At 41.7% G+C, this 21,285-nt stretch overlaps 1 protein-coding gene across 6 annotated transcripts in view; it reads right to left on the bottom strand.

Moving 5' to 3' along the window:
- LOC108365341 (uncharacterized) overlaps positions 1-21,285 on the bottom strand; it is a 92,948-nt gene that overhangs the window by 51,830 nt on the left and 19,833 nt on the right. For all 6 annotated transcript variants that reach the window (XR_001847916.1, XM_017619343.1, XM_017619344.1 and 3 more), the window contains exon 2: positions 4,383-4,454. Coding sequence is in view for 5 of the 6 variants with exons in the window: in XM_017619343.1 (XP_017474832.1) it covers positions 4,383-4,397 (15 nt within the window). In the remaining variant the exon portion in view is untranslated. The remainder of the gene's footprint in view (positions 1-4,382; positions 4,455-21,285) is intronic.

Raw genomic sequence — 21,285 nt, forward strand, 5'->3', positions numbered from 1 at the left:
TAGTGCTGCTGGTATGTGTATTCGTTTATATGTGACTTCTAGTTTATTTTATGTGTTTTAGATACTTTTATCACATTATAGTTTTACTTTAATTTGATTTAATCTTACTTCAGTTTATTTATAAAAATTTAGTCTCTCTTTCATTTTATTTTACGTTAATTTGAATATATTTAGTTAGAATTTTAGTTTATTTTACGTTCTTTTAGCTTTTCTAATTCAATTTATTTGATTTAATTTTATTCAATTTCATTTTATTCAACTTTAAAGCATTATTCTGTATCACGAACGATTCGTCTGTAGAGGAATGCTTCAAAAATCAGTCCCTCGGCATCAGTTTAGCCGGTTTAAACGCAACCGAGACCATTGCAACGTAAAGTATGAAAAGCGAGACGAAGACGACCGATAGAGTTCAAAATCGCAATCAGAGAGGTTGTCGTGTGCAGATGAATCGTTCGTTTTGCCTATCGTTCGTGATACAGAATAAGGCCCTTAGTTTATGTGATTTTATCGTGTGAATACAAGTATTTCAAGGGATATCTTCAGTTACACTTGTAACTCAGACGCTTTGGTGTATACACACACACTTCGCATTTTAGTTGGTTTGGATTTTACATCAATTTCTTTAACTTTATTAAAAATGCATATGACTCACCTCCTGTGGCATGTAACAGTGCCGCTTTTTTTCTTAACGGAGCAAACCAATATTATTACAGATTTTCTAAGTTCCACTTTCTATAAATATTAATTTCACGGATTTTTTGCGTCTAAACATTTTAATGGCACCTTTCTATCTAATTTTTGTCTGAAGATCGCCAGTAATCGTGCCCTAGCTGTTTGCTGAAATTTCTTTCCGCATTTCGCTCATTCACACATGCATGCATACTCACAGCGGACTTTCACTACATTCACATAAACACAAATCAACTCAAGCAAACATTCATATTGGTCCTTATCACACAAGTTGTCTACAATGTCTATAAACATGTTGAGGTACTTGTAGAGACACATTGTGGCAGTGGATGTTGCACTCAACCTTTTGGGCTTGCGTTACAGAGTGTACGTACGTCTAAAGCACTGGAAGCATGCCATGTGATCACAACATGGCCGATTTGGTTGCTCTTCTTATACTGGAACATAGTACTACAAATTTCTATGTTTCAGTCCCCGGCGAAGTCGATCAGCCTCAGTCCGTTATCGGACGTTTTGTCGTTGAGGCTGAATTTTCCGACAGTGGTGCCAAAGATCCCAAAGGCACTTAAGCTTGGCAAATGATCGTAGGGGACACCTATTGGCTGAGCAGATATACGATTCGGCATTCTGCACCATGAACGACGACGCCCCCACCAGCATTGTGGACAGATGCAGGTGCTCGCAAAACCTAACAATTTCTAACGCTGGTCTGATAAATAGCACATCCTGGCGACATATGCTGCACTGGCATCAGACCATCTGCCCACAATCATATCGATCAATAAGCCCACCGACTTTGCACCCGCAGACCACCGAACCTATACTAACAAAGCTGATTGGAGCGGCTTCGCGGAAGTTACTGAGAGCAGCTTCGCCGCCATTCCCACACCCTCAGACGCACACGCTGGCGAACGCTAGTTCCGCAGGGTAGTCACTGCCGCAGCGGCTCGCTTCATACCATCCGGACGCATCGCGGAAGTCCGCCCAAATTTCCCGGCTGAAGCAGCTGTACTAGCAAATGAACGTGGCCACGTACGCCAGGTCGATCCCGGCGATCCTCGCTTGAAGGACCTTAATTTGGAGATTCGGCAACTGGTAAATCAACACAAGCGGAAAAAGTGGGAAGAGCACTAGAAGTCCTGTAACTTCGCCTCTGGTATCAGTAAGCTCTAGTCTACCGTGAAGTCCTTGTCCAACCTAACGAAGCGCGACGACAGAGTGGATATTTCATTCGAAGGTCGCGCCTCGTCGGACCTGAAGAAATGCGCGAGCTATTTTAGTGGCGAGGAGACTGCGCAAACTGCCTAAAATCAGTGCACCAATTGTTTTTACCAGCGGCGAAAGTCTCCAAAGCCATTGCACCCGACGGAATCTATATGCTGATGCTGAAACAGTTAAGGCCCGCGGGAGTAGCATACCTAACGGAGGTCCTCAACCTATCCATGGTCACTCTCATCATCGCTGATATGTGAAAATCAGGTAGTGGCCCTACTGCTGAAACCGGGTAAACTGGCCGACAATGGAGACTCTTAGCGCCCGATAACGCTCCTCTCCCCGGTCGCGAAGACACTAGAAGTCCTCCTACTCCCGTAATTCACCTACCACCTGACCCCAGCGAAGCATAAGCATGGCTTCCTAAAGGGCACAGCACAACAAAAGCACTTAATGCTATAAACACCCAAACAACTCGTGGCCTCAACTGCAGCCGGTCCTAGTAGCGTTGGACTTGTCAAAGACGTTTGACACCGTCTGCTATTCCACGCCGCTAGAAGACACTGTGGTCTCCTCTCTCCCTCAGGGACTCAAAACGGTGGTCGGCGAATTGTATGAGTGGTCGACAGTCGCCAGAGATCAAACCTCCAAACCTAGAAGAATAAAAGAAGGGGTTTCACAAGGTGGTGTTCTCTCCCCCTTACTGTTTAACTTCTACATCTCGAAGCTCCCCCGCCACCTGAGGGAGTTTCCCTGATCTCATATGCGGACGACTGCTCGATATTGGCGCCTGGGAATAGCCTTTCTCGCTTCTTTACTACACGGAGCCTAACACTTACGGTTGGATACTGTAGCCGCCTCAAAAACTACCTGTCCAGACTCAACCCCAATATCCGCAATGAGGGTCCGGCATGTGGACACTCTCCGCACGACACCAACCACGTATTCACTTGCCAGCTCAATCCTACTCAGCTGACACCCCTCTCCCTTTGGCAGGACCTTGTTGAAACAACCCCTTTCCTAGGCCTACCGTTGGTTGAGTTTGACGACAATGATTGAAGAAAGAACCGAATAGGCGGGGCTTAGTAGTGCCGCTACAACAACAACATCCCGTCCTTGCCCACCTTGGCATTGAAATCGCCAAGCACGATTCTTATATCGTGTCGGGGGCAGCGCTCATACGTTCTTTCCAAGCGCTCATAGAAGAGATCCTTGGACGCCTCGTCATTCTCTTCCGCCGGAGCATGGACGCAGATGAGCGAGATGTTGAATAATCTCGCTGTGATGCGGATTGTGGATAGATGTTCGTCCACCGGGGTGTACGCCAGTACACGGCGACGAAGTCTCTCTCCCACCTCAAATCCACCACCGAATTTGTGATCCTTTACGTGGCAACTGTAGTAGACGTCGAAATGCTCCACGCCTACCTTCTCTTGCCGCGTCCATCGCATTTCTTGGATGGCGGTGATGTCAGCCTTAGTCTTCCCGAGGGCATCGCTTTCTCACTTCAGCTTTCTCCCAAACCGGTGTTTGGGCGCTACCCAGAGGATACGTGGATATAAATATCCGGACGGTGTGAGCTTCGATTTGAACCGTACGCACAAGAATCACTTCTGGCCGCGACCAGGGGAATGGCAGTCAAAAGCTATCCACTTCTGCACATGGAACCACACCTTAGTAAACAAATTCACTTCCTGCAAAAGTTTTTTTTCTTGTGCAAATTGCAGCCACTTTTCAAAGAAAATTGTCGGCCGACAATTGTTGCTACAAAATTTATTTACATAATATTTAGTATGAAGCAAATAATCAAGGAAAATAAGGTATTAATAACTTACAAATATAGCCTATTAAGCGGCGGTTATACCAACAAGAGGGTTAAACTTGATCGTGTGATTGTTGCGGTTGTTTCGTTGTATCTTAATCCTGTGTTTAACAGAGTTGTAAGTACTACTCACTTAAATTGCATATTGTTGTTTTTCTAGAAAAGTTTTAAATATAACTGGAATCAGGCCAAATATAATTTCTGATGAAAACGTTACTACGTTAAAATTATGACGAAAATTTAACTGAAAATTATAAATAGTTTTTTTTTATTCCTTACACATGTTTTCTAAACTTGGCTAGATTCCAGCTCAATGTACGTGCACACAAGAAGCGGTCCCAAACCAAGTGGAGAAGTTACAAGCGGAGAGAAGATTTCATCAAATTGCTTTAACTAAAGCAAAGCTACTTTTGATTTGTATTTTTTATTTTATTTTTCAACGCCATGACGCTGCTGTGCTAATGAAAAAATAAATAAAAATTCCGATAAATATTTTAAAGCGAAATCTATTTGGTATATTTCCAAGGAAAAAGATCCGTTCAGTGTGAACACCCGTACTCTTGCTTCTCTCCGCCTTGCTGCACTCGGCTCGGCACCGCTTGGTGTATTCGCACCCTTAGGTGCGTTTCAAGTTTTACATTATTCTTTAAATACTAACCTTCATAATAGGCATATGCTGTGATGGATTTATTTGCGACCCAACGAATATATGACCAGGAAATATTAATTTCTAAAATACAAAGAATACGCACACATTTCTGTAAGTTTTCATAAAATGATTTGTATAGTCATAAGAAAGGCACTATCATTAACATGCAGAAAAATTTAATGCATTGCCTTCTTGAATTGCGAAATAAATTTAACTAGGCTTAATAGAGTAGAAAGAGCTAAAGATTTTATTACAAGCACTGGCAGTTTTGGCAGGGAGCAGACCCTTACAAATATAAGTTCTTTAACCCATATCGGCAAAATATTCAAGTAATCGAACATTGAATTTTACATTTTGCTAGTATAGAGTGCAAAGTTGCTTAGTCCTGTGAGTCCTGTGTACGGTGACGTACGTAGCAGCATATCAAATTTACTGTTGATAGAGAGAGAAGCAATGGCAACGGCAACGTCACCGGTATGCGGTGGTGAGTTATCGTAAACACGCGAATCCCATACGGTAGATCGTATCTGCGTCAACCCAAGTCTACGCTACGTCGTTGACTGTTAGCGCTTTAAATATCCGCGGAATTTAGCCCTCACGAACGCCTGCCCCTACACCACCAACAACAACGACTATAACAGCGTCATTCCCACGACAACCGGTTCTACGTGCCGGAATGACTCGTGTTTTACCCGACCAAGGGCTGTTGTTTCGGCGATCTAGCCCCGTTTAGGTCGGCGAAGTATCTCAGAAGTTGTTCGCCCGTAGGGCTACATCTGCTACGCATTATTCTGCTCAGGGCTGGCATCGAGTCCAACCCAGGGCCAGAAACCTACAACTGCTGTATATGCCAGAGACGACTACACGAAAACTCCACCTCAGTCAAGTGCAATGCTTGTGACGGGTGGAGTCACCTCAGAGTCTGCTCAGGACTACGGACCCATCGGAAGTGGACCACTCATTTGTGGCCACCTGCTGCTCAAACAGAGCAGCCTCCACGGCTAACCCCAGTCCACCTGAGCAACTCCACACAAACTCCACAGCACCACAACATAACAACACAATAGACCACACCACAACCACGACAGACCACAGAACATACACAACCGCACCACCACCCACACGCCCCAGCCAACAACTCCTGGTTCTCCTACAATCTGGACGTTATGCCCGACCAGGATATTCCGTAACGTGACATCAGTCAAATGCAACACCTGCCTTAGCTGGTGCCACTGTAGGGCATGTTCAGGTCCGCGCACCACGCGAGATTGGACGAGTAACCTCGAGGGCCCGTGTTGCGCCGCTCGGTCGCAAACGCCAATTGCGACGCCACCCACTACCACCACAGGGCGGCAACCTGCACAGCGCCAAGGCCACACACATCCCTAACCCCCCGCATAACAACACGTATCGCGAACCACATGAAGCTCCCCCAATTTAACTGTAACGGACTTCAGAGCAAGATCGAGGAGATAACCGTCTTCATGGGAAGGCATGGTATATTGATAGATGCGGTCCAAGAGACGAAGCTGCACAGCAATTCAACATTGTTGAATTGTGCCGCAAGGATACCACCCTAGAATGTCAGGGCTATGCTATCCGGTAAGGCGATGTTAAGCTCGAAATCTTTAACGTGTACATACCCTCTATCACTTGGTACCCGCAGGATATCACCCTGATATAGGCGCGCACCTCAGAGGAGAAAACCGTATGGTAGTAGGTGACTTTAATGCGCTCCACGATCTTTGGCACTCAAGCCTGTCAAACGCTCGTAGGGGAACAGATAGATGATTCGACATTCTGCACAATGAACGACGATGCACACACCAGGATTATGGGCAGCTGCTGCAGCGCGCCAGACATAACAATAGTCAGCGCTGGTCTTACAAACATCGTATCATGGCGACCTATGCTGACTTTGGCATCAGACCATCTGCCCATAGTCATCTCGATCGATAAACCAACCGACCTTGCTTCCGCGAAAACCGGACCTATATCAACTTTTCTAAAGCTGATTGTAAAGGCTTAGCGGAATTTACTGAGAGCAGCTTGGGGAACGTAAGTTCCGCAGGGTTGTCACTGCTGCTGCAGCTCGCTTCGTAATGGCAGGATGCATTACGGACCCCCGTCCAAACTTCCCTGCTTAAGCGGCTGTTCTAGCCGATGAGCGTGACAACCTTCGTCAGGCCGATCCCGGAAATCCCCATATTAGGCATCTCAACGCGGAGATTCGGCAGCCTGTGAACGTACATAAGCGGAAAAAGTGGGAAGAGCATCTGAAGACATGCAACTTCACCTCTGGTGTGGTCAACCGTGAGGTCACTGTCCAATCCGACGAAGCACGAAGACAGGGTCGAAATTTCTGTCCATGCTTCGTCGGACCCGGAGCGATGCGCGAGCTATTTTAGCCGGCAGTTCATACTGCATCCTCCAGTGGACAAAGCCATGCGTCGGGTGACCAGAAGGCTGCACAAACTGCCAACAACTTGTGCCCCCCTTACCTTCACTAGCGGTGAAGTTCAGGTGGCCATCGGGAAGCCGAAAGCCTCCAAAGCCATAGGTCCCGACGGAATATGCATGCAGATGCTGAAAAATTTGGGTCCTGCGGGAGTAGCGTACTTAACGGAGGCCTCAATATGTCAATGGCTCAATTTCATCATCCCAGACATCTGGAAGGTGGGGAGAGTGGTACCACTGCTCAAACCGGAGAAACCAGCCAACAAAGGAGAACCTTATCGGCCGATAATACTCCTTCCCCGGTAGCGAAGACACTAGAGGTCTTGCTGCTCCCGTATTTCACGAACCAACTGACCCCAGCGAAGCATCAGCATGGTTTCCGTAAAGTGCACAGAACAAAAACAGCACTTAACGCCATAAACACTCGGATAACTCGTGGCCTTAACCGCAACCGTCCCTGTGAGAGAACTATTCTAGTAGCGTTGGACCTGTCAAAGGCGTTTGACACCGTCAGCCACTCCACGCTTCTATAAGATATGGAGGCTTCCCCTCTCCCACAGATGCTCAAACGGTGGTCGGCGAATTATCTGAGTGGTCGACACTCGTCGGTAATGTTTAGAAACAAATCGAGCAAACTCAGAAAAATAAAACAGGGGGTTCCACAGTGTGGTGTCCTTTCCCCGCTACTGTTTAACTTTTACATTTCAAAGCTCCCTCAACCACCAGAGGGAGTCTCGATTGTCTCTTACGCTGACGATTGCTCGATGATTGGCGACTGGGAATGGAATTGATGACTTGTGTTCGAGAGTAAACGGGTATCTCTCCGAACCTTCTCGCTTCTACCCTGCAAGGAGCCTAACCCTCTCCCCTACAAATTCCTCTGCGACCTTGTTCACCACCTGGATGAAAGAGGCCAAGCTACCGCTGAGAATTCACGTCGATGATACACCAATTCCGACGGTGAATAACCCCAAAATACTCGGAGTAACCTTCGACAGCCTGATTTTTTTCTCTACGAACGCAACCGCTATTGTGAACAAAGTACAGAGCCGCAACATGGTCTTCAAGTCGCCAACCGGCAGTACTTGGGGAAAAGACAAAGAAACGTTGCTGGCAACATACAAGGCAATAGGCATTCACAGGGAGTCATACGCCACACGATTTCACGGTGGACGGTGGAGTGGCGGCGCTCTACCTTTGAACCGCCAAGCCTTGTATAGTTGCTTATTTACAAGTCATGCGCTATTCACTGGTATCTGCGCGTTCGCGACCAGAGCTCCGTGCTGACTGACTCTTATGTTGCTAAGTCACTTCTGTTATAGCTGGTACTCTTCGTGTTGCTGAGGCGTGTGGCTACACGTTGCGTTGCTATGGTGACGGTGTCGCAAAGGAGTGTTGACACGGTCTCTTGTATTGATTGGCCGTGTTGATGACGCTGCTGTAGTTGTTGTTGTTGTAGCGACTACAACAGTTGTCGGGTTTTCCGGGCATACCAAGATATCTTTCGAGTCATGGGGTGTCTCTCCGCATGCCGGAAACTCATTTGGTACATCTGCGTTTAGTCTGCTCAGGTTTGAGTTTAACCTGCTCCAGTAGGCAGAGCGAAGCTGGGCTATTGTGGTTGTGAACGCACAGCTGCTAGTGAAGAGCACTTGACTGGTAAACAGGCAACTATAGCAGGCATGGCTATTCAAAGGTAGAACGCCGCCACTCCACCGTAAACCGGCGTGGCGGCGTTGCCCGCTCGCAACACCACAGAGCGCAGCCAGGGTAACGCCGACGTCGTTCGATAGAAGAGCACCGGCAGAGTAGTGCTAACGCCGTGCGCAGTCAGAGCGCCCATACCCTAGAGTAGTGCTGACATCGTCCAGCGACGGAGGTACGCCAACGTCGCCCAACAACAGCGTGTCGACGCGACACAGCAACGGAGGAGTGCAGATGCCGTAAAGTAGCTAAGCGTCGGCTAACATGCGCCGACCTCGCCGAACAGCGGGCACCGTTAGGAATTTGTATACCGATAACCGTACCGAATTTTAGAAGATAAGAATACCATATTTTAGAGCAGAGATGGGCAAAGTGGCTCCCAGGAGCCTTTTGCACTTAGGAGCTGGCTTGGGAGATTTAGGTGGTACATGAGGGGTAACATCAAGAGCCAGCATGAAGGGGGGAAGAAGAGCGTATTCAAATTTCTTATACTCCGACTCTCATTACTAATATATATGGTGCTTTTAATGTATTTTGTACACACCTTTACCCTGATAACTGATTTAGCTCTTGCGTAGCACTTGCCGGCTCTTTGACGGCTTTAAGAGCCAAAAATCTGCCCATCCCTGTTTTAGAGTAGCGATGGATATAATCTGCACATACGGACAAAATGCCAGAAATGAAGTAATTATGCCCGGGGGAAGCAGAAAATTTGAGCGAATTGCATCTGTATGTGTGATCAGAGTGAGAGAACAAGTATGTGTGAGTACTCACGAATGTGAGACCCCATGGCTACCAACTTTCTTAAAAGCACCAAAACTTGGGAAAAAACAAAACATCAATAATTTTGTTCAGTAAAATTAAATATGCATCTATACGACATTTGTGATATGCCTAAAATATAAGTATTGTTGTATTTACCAAAATAAAAAGTAACCCACTAATTACGATTTTAAATTTTTATAGAACTAACTGAATTTTCACTTTAATTCAATCATCATATACATTTTATTTGATATAACGCATTTATATACATATGTATGTACCAGAGCAGCGCAGCGAGTATGATTAAACTGAGTATATCCCACTCACCATCCATAATTTTTTTCTACTTATATGTATTCATATTTACTGAAATGCCCTCGAACGTCATATCCATCCACGTTATAACGTGATATGCCTAAAATATAAGTATTGTTGTATTTACCAAAATAAAAAGTAACCCACTAATTGCGATTTTAAATTTTTATAGAACTAACTGAATTTTCACTTTAATTCAATCATAATATATATTTTATTTGAAATAGCGAAGCGCAGCGAGTATGATTAAACTGAGTATATCCCACTCACCATCCATAATTTTTTCTACTTATATGTATTCATATTTACTGAAATGCCCTCGAACGTCACATCCACCCTTAAGCGAGAGGTATCTATCATACTCATACTTAACAACATGCCTGACGCGCGCAAACTTCAATTCTCCTTGGCGTGATGTGCAAAGAGCTGAAGGAAATAAGTATGATTTAAGAGTTCGCATGTACATGCGCACATTAGAAAACTTAAAAAGGAATAAAAGTACAAAATGAAAAGATGTACCTTTTTTAAACTAATTTTGGGTCGCTGGACATAACAATAAGATTTAAAAAATGCCCAAAGATTCATTTTGGAAATATTTATGAAATATGTTTTTGGGTAGCTTTTCAGTTATCGCCAGAAATCACAGAAAATTTGAACTAATTTTTTTCTAAAAAATGTATAAAGGAAAAAAAAAGAAATATATTGTGTTTTTAACTTCTTGTTTTGTTATTTATTTTTTCCATTTAAATTATATTAAAGAAATTAAATTCTGCATTTTTTGTTTCGAATTTTATTCAAAAGAACTTTTTTGTAAAAGAATTTAGAAATAAAATGTTGTCAACTATGTTAGAGGCTAGTGTATTCCGCTTTTCAGTAATAATATTTCCTGCCAAAGAAAATACTCGTTCCAAAGCAGCACTGCCTGCTGGAATTGAAAGGATGCGTCCCGTTAGCTATGACAATCTTGGATATTTTGGAGAGTTGGTCCTCCACCATTGCATTACATCAAAATGTTCATCGATCATTAAGGTTAGTATTCTGTTCACAGCCGTGCATTTTTTCCATGAAATTTTGACACACCCAAAAGTAAAGTATAAAATGAATAAATAAAAACAAATTTTCAATCAAACTGATTTGTGTAGTTCAGGGGCGTCTTTAGTAAATGCTTTGGAGGCTATTTTAATATATCCTATCTAATTACATATTTCTTAGCTTTTCTATATTCTGCGAAGTTGAGAGAATGGAGTCTAATATTCTTTTTTGGTAAACTACGATGTTTCATTTCATTTTTTGCAATCCTTATAGTTCATTTCGCTGGAGGAGTCACAATGCCCATACCGGCTGTACCGATATTTTTGAAATTTCGGACACAGACTTTCCAAGCATGCTTATAGGCTAAACCAAAGTCGATATCTAAAGGGGGTGTGGAACATCCCATACAAACCGTATTTTTCATAGCGCATATCTCTGGAAGTATTTGTGGTAGAGTCCTGAAACTTGGTATGGATATATGTATATGAAGTCAATCTAAAGCTCATGGAAAAATATGGGTTTATTGGAAAATTCGGCATGGCACCGTAGAACTTGGAATAGAGGTAAATGAAATCAATCCCAAACCTATGAAAAATGGGGGTATATGAAAACGATCTCGTAGCCATTGAAAAGAGCTAGCGGTATAAGCCATATCAACTAAATGAGCCATATAAATTCTGATGGCGCATAAATACCTCTGGAAGAATTTACCTAGAATACTGAGATGAGGTATTTTCTAATGGAAATATGTACAGAAAAACGGGCGTGACACCTTCTGGAAAGTTACATGATCACAAGGTGTATCCCTGGAACCGTTTGAGGCTAAAGCTTGAGGGATTACATTATTGCCAAGACCCACAGGCATAAGCTGAAATCACGTAGCAAGTTTTACGATCGGCTTGGGTAAGGTTTAACCACTTAACCCCCCTTTGTTTTCGCCGCTACTGAATTCTATAAACTGTCAGTTTTAACACAATTTGAAAATTACATGTGTATTTAAAAATGGGATAAAAATTGTGTTGCCAGCTTCATGTTGCCAACATGTTGCAAGCTTTTTCACAGCGTGAACAGAATACTACTTTGCTGAGGAAATGATGTAGAATTTCACACTTATTTCACAGAAAGAAATTTTATATACAATTTGACAACTTTTTCACGTGAAACAGGAACGGAATACTATGCTTTACGTTTTCCAATCTGCAGCGTGACACTTCTTCTCCCGCACTTTCTGGTGCTGACATTATTGAGCGCCTCAATAAATTTGGAAAGAAGAAATGCACCTCTCTGTATAGTGGAGTACTTGGCGAATTGCTTGGATTTGAATGAGTCTCACTTGAGGCGGCATAACTGACGGACATTTGTGAATTCGATGATGGTAATATTGGCGCCGGTGATATTGAAGGTAAAAAAATCATTGGAGAGGGTGTAGATAAAGGTGTTACGTTGGATATTGTAACTGGTGATGAAAATAGTGCGGTAATGTAGATCGAGGCTCATTTTGTTCAGAACTTTTGTATTTAATCTTACAGAAAAATTCATTTAAGTGGTTTTAATGGGGTATAATTGTAATCCAAATTAAGTCGACACTAAAGTTCTTTGCAGTTTGACATAATTTTCAATGCAATATCTGTCAAAATATGTAAATAAAATACGTATGTTGTTCTTAAAACATACCTAATTAACTACATATATTAAATGATATATTTACTAGAAAGAGCATAAAAACTCCTTTCATTTGATATATAACTTTATATAGTTAGGTTTAAGGACAACTGCCAACAGCGAAATAAAACAACTGTATTGACGTTATATTTTATTAATTTATTTCACATAAAATGAAAATTTTGAATATACAAATAGCGCAATATTTTCTTCCAAATGTTCGCCGCAGAGCTTTTTTTCTTTTAACATATAAGATCACATTTTAATATTTAGTGATACTACCGAGGATTTTTTTTATCATAAATCATATATCTAATTAAAGGTGTTTTTGTTCTCTTTCTTACCTTGTACATATCTTTTAATAGTTTTTTTAAGAAAAAAAATTTTATTAAATAAAAAATTTCAATAATTTATATATCCATATATGTTATATACACATATAAATTAAAGGACTTTTAATTACCTTTCCAACCCTATTCATACTTTGATAATTGTTTAAAAACTTTTCAAAATATAAGCTTTTGAAAATATTGAAAATTCCACGATTACCCTCCCTAGCACCGCTCCTATGAATTTGAATTATTAAATTAAAATCAGAGAAAAGCGCCGGGCCGTGCTCACTTTTGTCTTTTTTTTAGTTCAACGAGCCCTATTCTTTACTTGTTCCCAAAATTACATAGATGGAGTCGTGAATCCCCTAATATGCTTTCCATACATCTCTGTAAAAAAATAATGCTATTGGTACCACCGCAGTTGAAATGTCACTTAAAAAACGTGAGGAAAAATCTAAACTCAACAGATCACTATTTTTTACAAGTTCTGCTAATTTCTGGGTAACGGAATACATACAAAATGCATTCAACAGATTTTCACCTGAGAGTTTGAAATTTATGCGAAGTATGCATAATCAGGCCATTAGACCGAGCTTCTCCTCCGATTTTTGGCGTGAGCATCAAGCTGTCACACAAAGGGGAGGGACCTACAGTTTTACGCCGACTCCGAACGGCGGTTGTATTTTTATGAGAAGCTGTGTTTCATGGCAGAAATATACATACTCGGAGGTTTGCCATTGACTGCCGAGGGGCGGCCGCTGTTAAGAAAAAACTTTATCCTAAATTTTTTTGCCATGTTGCTTTGACCAGGGCTTAAACCGAGGCCCTGCGGAGTGGAGGCGCGCACTGCTTACCACTACTCCACAGCGGCCCTTTAAAAATGAACATGAAAAAATGTACTTCCAGCTATTGTTTTCGCGAATTTCTAAGTTTTAAAGCAAAACCGCAAAAATGTGGTTAAATTTTCATAGATACATTTGAAATTGCTGATCTCAAGGACCCCTCTTAATACTATGCCACACACTTAAAAAATTGTGAACATGAAAAAATGTACTACCACTTATTGTTTTCGCGAGTTTTCGCTATCCAAGACCTAACTTTTAAAGCAAAACCGCAAAAATTTGGGTAAAGTTTCATAGAAACATTTGCAATTGCTGATCTCAAGGACACTATGGATGATTACATTACTTAAAAATATGTATTTATGAATTTTATGTTAGATAGGTATGTTGATGGGTTTATGACCATGTATACTAACTTTGTGGAACTCTTAATATTATTGTTTCATTGTTACCGTTTCCGCAAATCTCCTGAGCAATCAGTAAATATTTTATGTTTACATACATATTTATAATAGTAGAATAATGTTATGCGCTTAAATAAAGTGCTCTAAAAATTCCTTTTTTTATAAATACATATATAAATATTGTACATGTACATATGTACATAAATATATAAGGTGTAGATATGTACTAGGAATGTTAATCCCGGGATCTCGGGATCCCGGTATTTTTTAAGTCCCGAAAATACCGGGATTATTTGCCTAGAGTCCCAGGATTTTCGGGATTTGTAATTTACACTGGTGGCAATAATAAAAACGCATTATGTTGACAAGTTTTGGCTATATTTCTTTTGAATTTTTTTATAAATGTGTAGCTTGCGAGAGGCAATTTTGCACACAAAAAAATCAATATATTCGCCAAACCAAGGGCCAAAAATAGCAAAATTGCCTTCTTAATTTTTCTCTCTGAAGGATTTTTTAAAAGAACTTTGAAATTTGAAAGATGTGAGTAATTCAAAAAATGATTTAAAATTTTCAATATACTTAAAAACAAAATATGGGTATCAAATGAAAGAAAAGATTCTGTAGAGTTAAAACACATTAAATTTTTTGGTGCGTAAGGGACGGGTAGGTATTGAAATACCCTTTTATAATTTTATCCTTGAATATCCTTGAAATTTTGCAATTCTTATTTTTGAAAAAATTATATGTTAAGGACTAGCTTTATTAGCTGAAAAAAAATAGATTAAAGGGGCATTTCCAATTCCTATTTGTCCTTGGGAACCCAAAAAAAACTATTTCATTTGGTACCCATATTTTTGTTTTACATTGCACTGAATTTTTTAAATAAATTTTGAAATTAATCATATCTTTGAAATTAGTCTTTAAAAAAAAGATGACGTCAGAAAAATGCCCATTTATATGCAGTTAATTATATGTAATATGAGGTAGACTTTTATGGAAAATGTAAATTTTGAATAAACAAAAGGAATATAGAAAAAACTGGTTGAATTAAGGCGCTTCTTTTATTTCTGCCACTAGTATTATGAACTGCTTTCAACCAGAAAATAAATTTTTTGACTTATTTTTTTGCGTCGAACTTTTTTCGACATACCTTAAATTACTTTATCAGATATGTACACGCTAAAGTATTGTTAAATGCATATAAATTTAATTACTGTCTTTTGTCTTGTTACTTATGATATAACTTTCACTTTCCTACGATTTATGTTATTGTCCTGAAACTAGAAAGCCGAAAGGTTGGCGATATTCTTTCAAATACGCTAACTACGACAAGCTTAAAATAGCTATATCTAAAATAATCTGCCCTTAGTACGCTGGGGATGTTGAGAACAGTGCCTTACACTTTAGTAAAATCTTGAATAATATATTCAGTAAACTCATTCCTCTTGTTAAAGAAAATACCGGACCTCGTAACTCGTTGTGGTTTAACTCAGAGCTAAAGCATTTAAAAAATCAGAAAACTAAATCATTTAAACTTTATAAAAAATCAGGGCCGTCTTCTCACTACGCCGCGTACTCCATCCTTCGTCATAAATACAATGCCTTAAACAGAAAATGTTACAGGAATTACATTAATAAAACTCGCATTAACATCGTTTCTAATCCCAAGTGATTTTATCATTTTGTTAACTCAAAACGTAAAATAAATGAGATTCCCTCAACACTGAAAATAGATGAAGTTATTTCTAGTGATGATGGTATGATTTCTGATATGTTTGCAAATTATTTTGAATCGAACTATTCTGTCGAGCCAAATGAAAAAACTTCTAGCTCTCCTTTTCCACTCCCACAGTTTGACCACATCCGTATTCCTTCAATCTCCGCTGACAATGTTCTCCTTCATTTGAATTGTTTAAAAATTATTTTCTAATAAGTTGTGCTGATTATCTATATAAGCCATTAACAAACATCTTCAATGCTTCTCTAAAGCAAGGAGTTTTCCCCTCTTTGTGGAGGGAGTCGCACATCTTGCCGCTTTATAAAAATGGAAGCAGGTCGAATATTGCGAATTATAGGGGAATCGCTTAGCTGTGTGCCATTCCTAAATTATTTGAAGAAATCGTTACGGAAGAACTATCTTATTCCATAACACCCGTTATCGATGTATCACAACCCGGCTTTTGTAAAGGTAAATCAACTGTATCAAACCCTCTTGAATTCACTACAAATGTGAACAATGGTTTCAAAAGTAATTATCAAACTGACATCATTTACACTGATTTCAGCAAGGCTTTTGATAAAGTATTCATTCAACTCTAATATCCAAACTTGATAAAATTGGCTTCCCTCTAATCCTGCTGCGCTGGCTTTCTTCTTATTTCATTGGCAGGAAACAGAGGGTTATCCTTAAAAAATGTTCATCTCGTGTAATTCATGTGACGTCAGGTGTACCTTGGTCCCCTTCTGTTTATTTTATTCATCAACGATCTTCCAAATATTTTGCAGTATTCGAATTGCTTAATGTACGCAGACGTGCCCCAGNAAAATAATCTGCCCTTAGTACGCTGGGGATGTTGAGAACAGTGCCTTACACTTTAGTAAAATCTTGAATAATATATTCAGTAAACTCATTCCTCTTGTTAAAGAAAATACCGGACCTCGTAACTCGTTGTGGTTTAACTCAGAGCTAAAGCATTTAAAAAATCAGAAAACTAAATCATTTAAACTTTATAAAAAATCAGGGCCGTCTTCTCACTACGCCGCGTACTCCATCCTTCGTCATAAATACAATGCCTTAAACAGAAAATGTTACAGGAATTACATTAATAAAACTCGCATTAACATCGTTTCTAATCCCAAGTGATTTTATCATTTTGTTAACTCAAAACGTAAAATAAATGAGATTCCCTCAACACTGAAAATAGATGAAGTTATTTCTAGTGATGATGGTATGATTTCTGATATGTTTGCAAATTATTTTGAATCGAACTATTCTGTCGAGCCAAATGAAAAAACTTCTAGCTCTCCTTTTCCACTCCCACAGTTTGACCACATCCGTATTCCTTCAATCTCCGCTGACAATGTTCTCCTTCATTTGAATTGTTTAAAAATTATTTTCTAATAAGTTGTGCTGATTATCTATATAAGCCATTAACAAACATCTTCAATGCTTCTCTAAAGCAAGGAGTTTTCCCCTCTTTGTGGAGGGAGTCGCACATCTTGCCGCTTTATAAAAATGGAAGCAGGTCGAATATTGCGAATTATAGGGGAATCGCTTAGCTGTGTGCCATTCCTAAATTATTTGAAGAAATCGTTACGGAAGAACTATCTTATTCCATAACACCCGTTATCGATGTATCACAACCCGGCTTTTGTAAAGGTAAATCAACTGTATCAAACCCTCTTGAATTCACTACAAATGTGAACAATGGTTTCAAAAGTAATTATCAAACTGACATCATTTACACTGATTTCAGCAAGGCTTTTGATAAAGTATTCATTCAACTCTAATATCCAAACTTGATAAAATTGGCTTCCCTCTAATCCTGCTGCGCTGGCTTTCTTCTTATTTCATTGGCAGGAAACAGAGGGTTATCCTTAAAAAATGTTCATCTCGTGTAATTCATGTGACGTCAGGTGTACCTTGGTCCCCTTCTGTTTATTTTATTCATCAACGATCTTCCAAATATTTTGCAGTATTCGAATTGCTTAATGTACGCAGACGTGCCCCAGGAGACAGGAAACAATTACAGGTGGACCTTAGTAATGTGTTTAAATGGTGCAAAGTAAATTCTATGTCACTTAACTTGAAAAAGTGTAAATTTATGTGTTTTGTCTAGAAAACCCTTTCAATAATATTTTGAAGTATTCGAATTGCTTAATGTACGCACACGACGTTAAGTTATTTAAGTTCATTGGTGCCCCAGGAGAAGGAAACAATTACAGGTGGACCTTAGCAATGTGTTTAAATGCTGCGAAGTAAATTTTATGTCACTTAACTTGAAAAAGTGTAAGTTTATATGTTTCTCTAGAAAACCCTTTCAATCATACAGCTATCGCATTTGTGAACATAGTGTTGATCAGGTTACAAATTTCATCGATCTAGGCGCAACCATGGCTAGGCGTAACCAGGGCGTCTTGGCTTTCATCGAACGTTGGGCTAAAGAATTCAGAGATCCTTATGTCACTAAAGCTCTCTTCACCTCCCTAGTCAGGCCGATCTTAGAACACGGGTCCGTCGTATGGAACCCTAGATATCAAACGCACTCTGACAGACTCGAGTCGGTACAGAAACAATTCTTATTATTAGCATTAAATAATTTGCCTTGGGATTCGACATAAAATCTCCCACTGTACAAAACCCGCTTGAAGCTCATAAATTTTCCAACGCTGCACAGCCGTAGAGAGATGCTCGGGGTTTTGTTCATGATTAAGATCTTGAACGGGATGGTCAATAGTCCCTTTTCTACTGAACCAGATCACGGTTTGTATTCCTTCTAGGCCTTCTAGACGTTACAAGCCCATTAAGATAACTATTTGTAGAACAAATTTTTAAATGCATGATGCTTTTCGTTGCCTAAGCCAGGACCTTAATAAGCATTGCGACTATTTTGACACCTCCGACTCACATTTTACCATTAAGAAAACCTTACTTGAGATTTTGATAAATAACATGTAAACCCTTACATTGCACCTTATCGTTCAGCTGGTGAACTGTATTTCTGTTCAGTTTATGAGGTAAACCTAAACGTGAATCGCTTTTTTGTAACTAAATAAATTAATATCTTCAACCGGGAACGATAAATTACACAATATCTATGACTGCTTAGTACAACTGTAATCGGCTTCGTAAGACAATACGACAATACGCGTAAGACAATACGAGCATGGATCGGAAACTCGGCCTTTCCGACCATGATCAACAGCTTGTCCACAGCGCGGAGCGGAAACTAGAGCTTTCCGCCTGCCACACACCCAAAGTAATGACTTCGGGAATATGGATCGGAAACTTGTTCTTTCCGACCATGCTGAACAGCTTGTCCACAGTGCGGAGCGGAAACTAGAGTTTCCACCTGCCACACATTCAAAGTAATGACTTCGGGAACATGGATCGGAAACTTGTTCTTTCCGACCATGTTCAATACCTTGTTCATAGCTCGGAGCGGAAACCAGAGCTTTCTGCCTACCACACATACAAAGTAATGTCTTCGGGAACATGGATTGGAAACCCGGCCTTACCGACCTTGATCAACAGCCTGTCCGCAGCGCGGAGCGGAAACTAGGTCCTTCCGCACGCCGCCCACAAAAGTAGACTGTAGACTAGGCCTCGCCAGCGACCAAACCTGCTATTTTATGTTGTTGTTATTATTATTACTATTATTATTATTATGTTTTTTTTTTTGTTCGTAGGAGGGAAATGCTTTATGCACTGGCCGGGGGCGCTAGTCTCTAGACTACCTTCCCCGAGTGTGGGACTCCCACCGAAGAGTGTTGGGCATTTGACACCGCAATTCTGCATGTCTTCAGATGCAGAAGCACGATGCTAGAGCCTCGGGGCTGCTCTTTTGTAGGGGCGTCTCATTCGGGTGTCCTCAGTAGACATCCGTCCTCTCGTTTGCAGCGGAGTACGAATTTCACGTATCTCGCAACTGCTTCCCACTTTTCTGCACTGGAGATCATAACCCCAACTATGTTGTTCGAATTTATGTCTCCGTGTCTTTCTTCCAACATTCTGCGCGAAATCAAGAAGTGTTCGCAGGTGAAGAATGTGTGGTACACGTTATCTTCGACGTTTCCACAGTAGTGACAGAACGGTGAGTCCACCCTTCCCATTCTATGAAGATATTCTCGGAAGTAACCATGACCGGTGAGGAATTGCGTCAGGTAGAAATCGACTTCCCCATGTGGTCTGTTCAGCCATGTTTGAAGGTCGGCTATCAGGGAGTGTGTCCATCGACCTTTTGTGCTCGCGTTCCAGTTTTGTTGCCACTGCTGGATCAGTTGCTCGCGCGCCCTTGCCGCGGCAGCTGCTCGACCTATCTCGGCACTGAGATTGTAAATCTCTTTTCGCTCGTAAGCAAGTAGCTAAATTGGCATGACACCAGAAATAACTAGGACCGCGTCGACGGACACTATACGGTATGCAGAAGCGATGCGTAGTGCGCCTCTGCGCTTGACCGAAGACATTTGAATCCGGTATTTTTTTACTTTCAATGCGTCAGCCCATATTTCTGCCCCGTACAGGAGCACCGATTGGACCGCTGTCATCAGAAGCTTCCTGCGGCATGGCTTCGGGCCGCCCACGTTTGCCATCAGCCGGCTTAGAGCCGCCGTGCTCTGCGCAGCTTTTTCACATACTCCATGGATGTGTTCCCAGAATGTGAGTTTGCTGTCAAGCTTCACCCCTAGGTATTTTGTAGACCTAGAAGTCGTCACGGGTTGAGGTCCGACCATTATATTTATAATTGTTGGGATCCGTTTCCTGGTGAGGAGCACGATCTCCGTTTTGGCTGTAGCCAATTGCAGACCGTGATCGCTCATCCATCCACTGACGTTGCGCATGACCTGGTTTAGCTTGAGCTGTGCTAGCTGGACATTTCTTGCTGTTATGACGGCTGCCACGTCGTCCGCGAAGGCGACAAGGAAGGCGCTCTCCGGCATTTCCGTGCGCAACAGACTGTCATACGTGGCGTTCCAGAGGTCCGGGCCAAGTACAGACCCCTGTGCCGCTCCGCCGGTTATACGTCTCTTTCTCTGACCTTGTGTTGTGTCGTACAAAAGCCAACGGTCTCTGAGGTAGTCCCGGATCATATCTAGCAAGTATGTTGGAACCTTGAATGACCGTTCCAAGGCCTCCAGCATATCGTCCCATCTTGCCGAGTTGAAGGCGTTCTTGACGTCCAGTGTGACTAGCAGCACTATTGGCCGCGCCTGGTGGCAGGCTTCTTCGGCCTTATGTACCGCCTCGACTACTTCGCCAATTGCTCCTATAGTTGAGTGTCCCTTCCTGAAGCCATGTTGTCGGGGTGAAAGGCCTCCCTCGCTTTCTATGGCTGACGTCAAGCGTATTTTGAGCAGACTCTCCATCATTTTGCCTGCTGTGTCTAGCATGCAGAGTGGCCGGAAGGATGAAGGAGAGTTTGGGTCCCCTTTGCCCTTGGGTATAAGCACCAGTCTCGCCTTCTTCCATTGGCTTGGGAAAACCCGGGCCCTAAGGCAGCTGTTGTACATGTTAAGCAGAAGATCAGGGCTCGTTTCCGCTGCTAACCTGATTGCCTCCGCTGGTATGCCATCTGGGCCTGGAGCCTTGCCGGCTTTCATGCTTCGCAGGGCTAGCTTCAGCTCGTCTGTCGAAAACAGTGGTGCCTCGGCTTGCTCCTCGACGAACACTGTGTCGGCT

Source organism: Rhagoletis zephyria, unplaced genomic scaffold (assembly GCF_001687245.7).
Source record: "Rhagoletis zephyria isolate East Lansing unplaced genomic scaffold, Rhagoletis_zephyria_1.1 Rzeph_scaffold_01844, whole genome shotgun sequence".
Lineage (NCBI taxonomy): Eukaryota > Metazoa > Arthropoda > Insecta > Diptera > Tephritidae > Rhagoletis > Rhagoletis zephyria.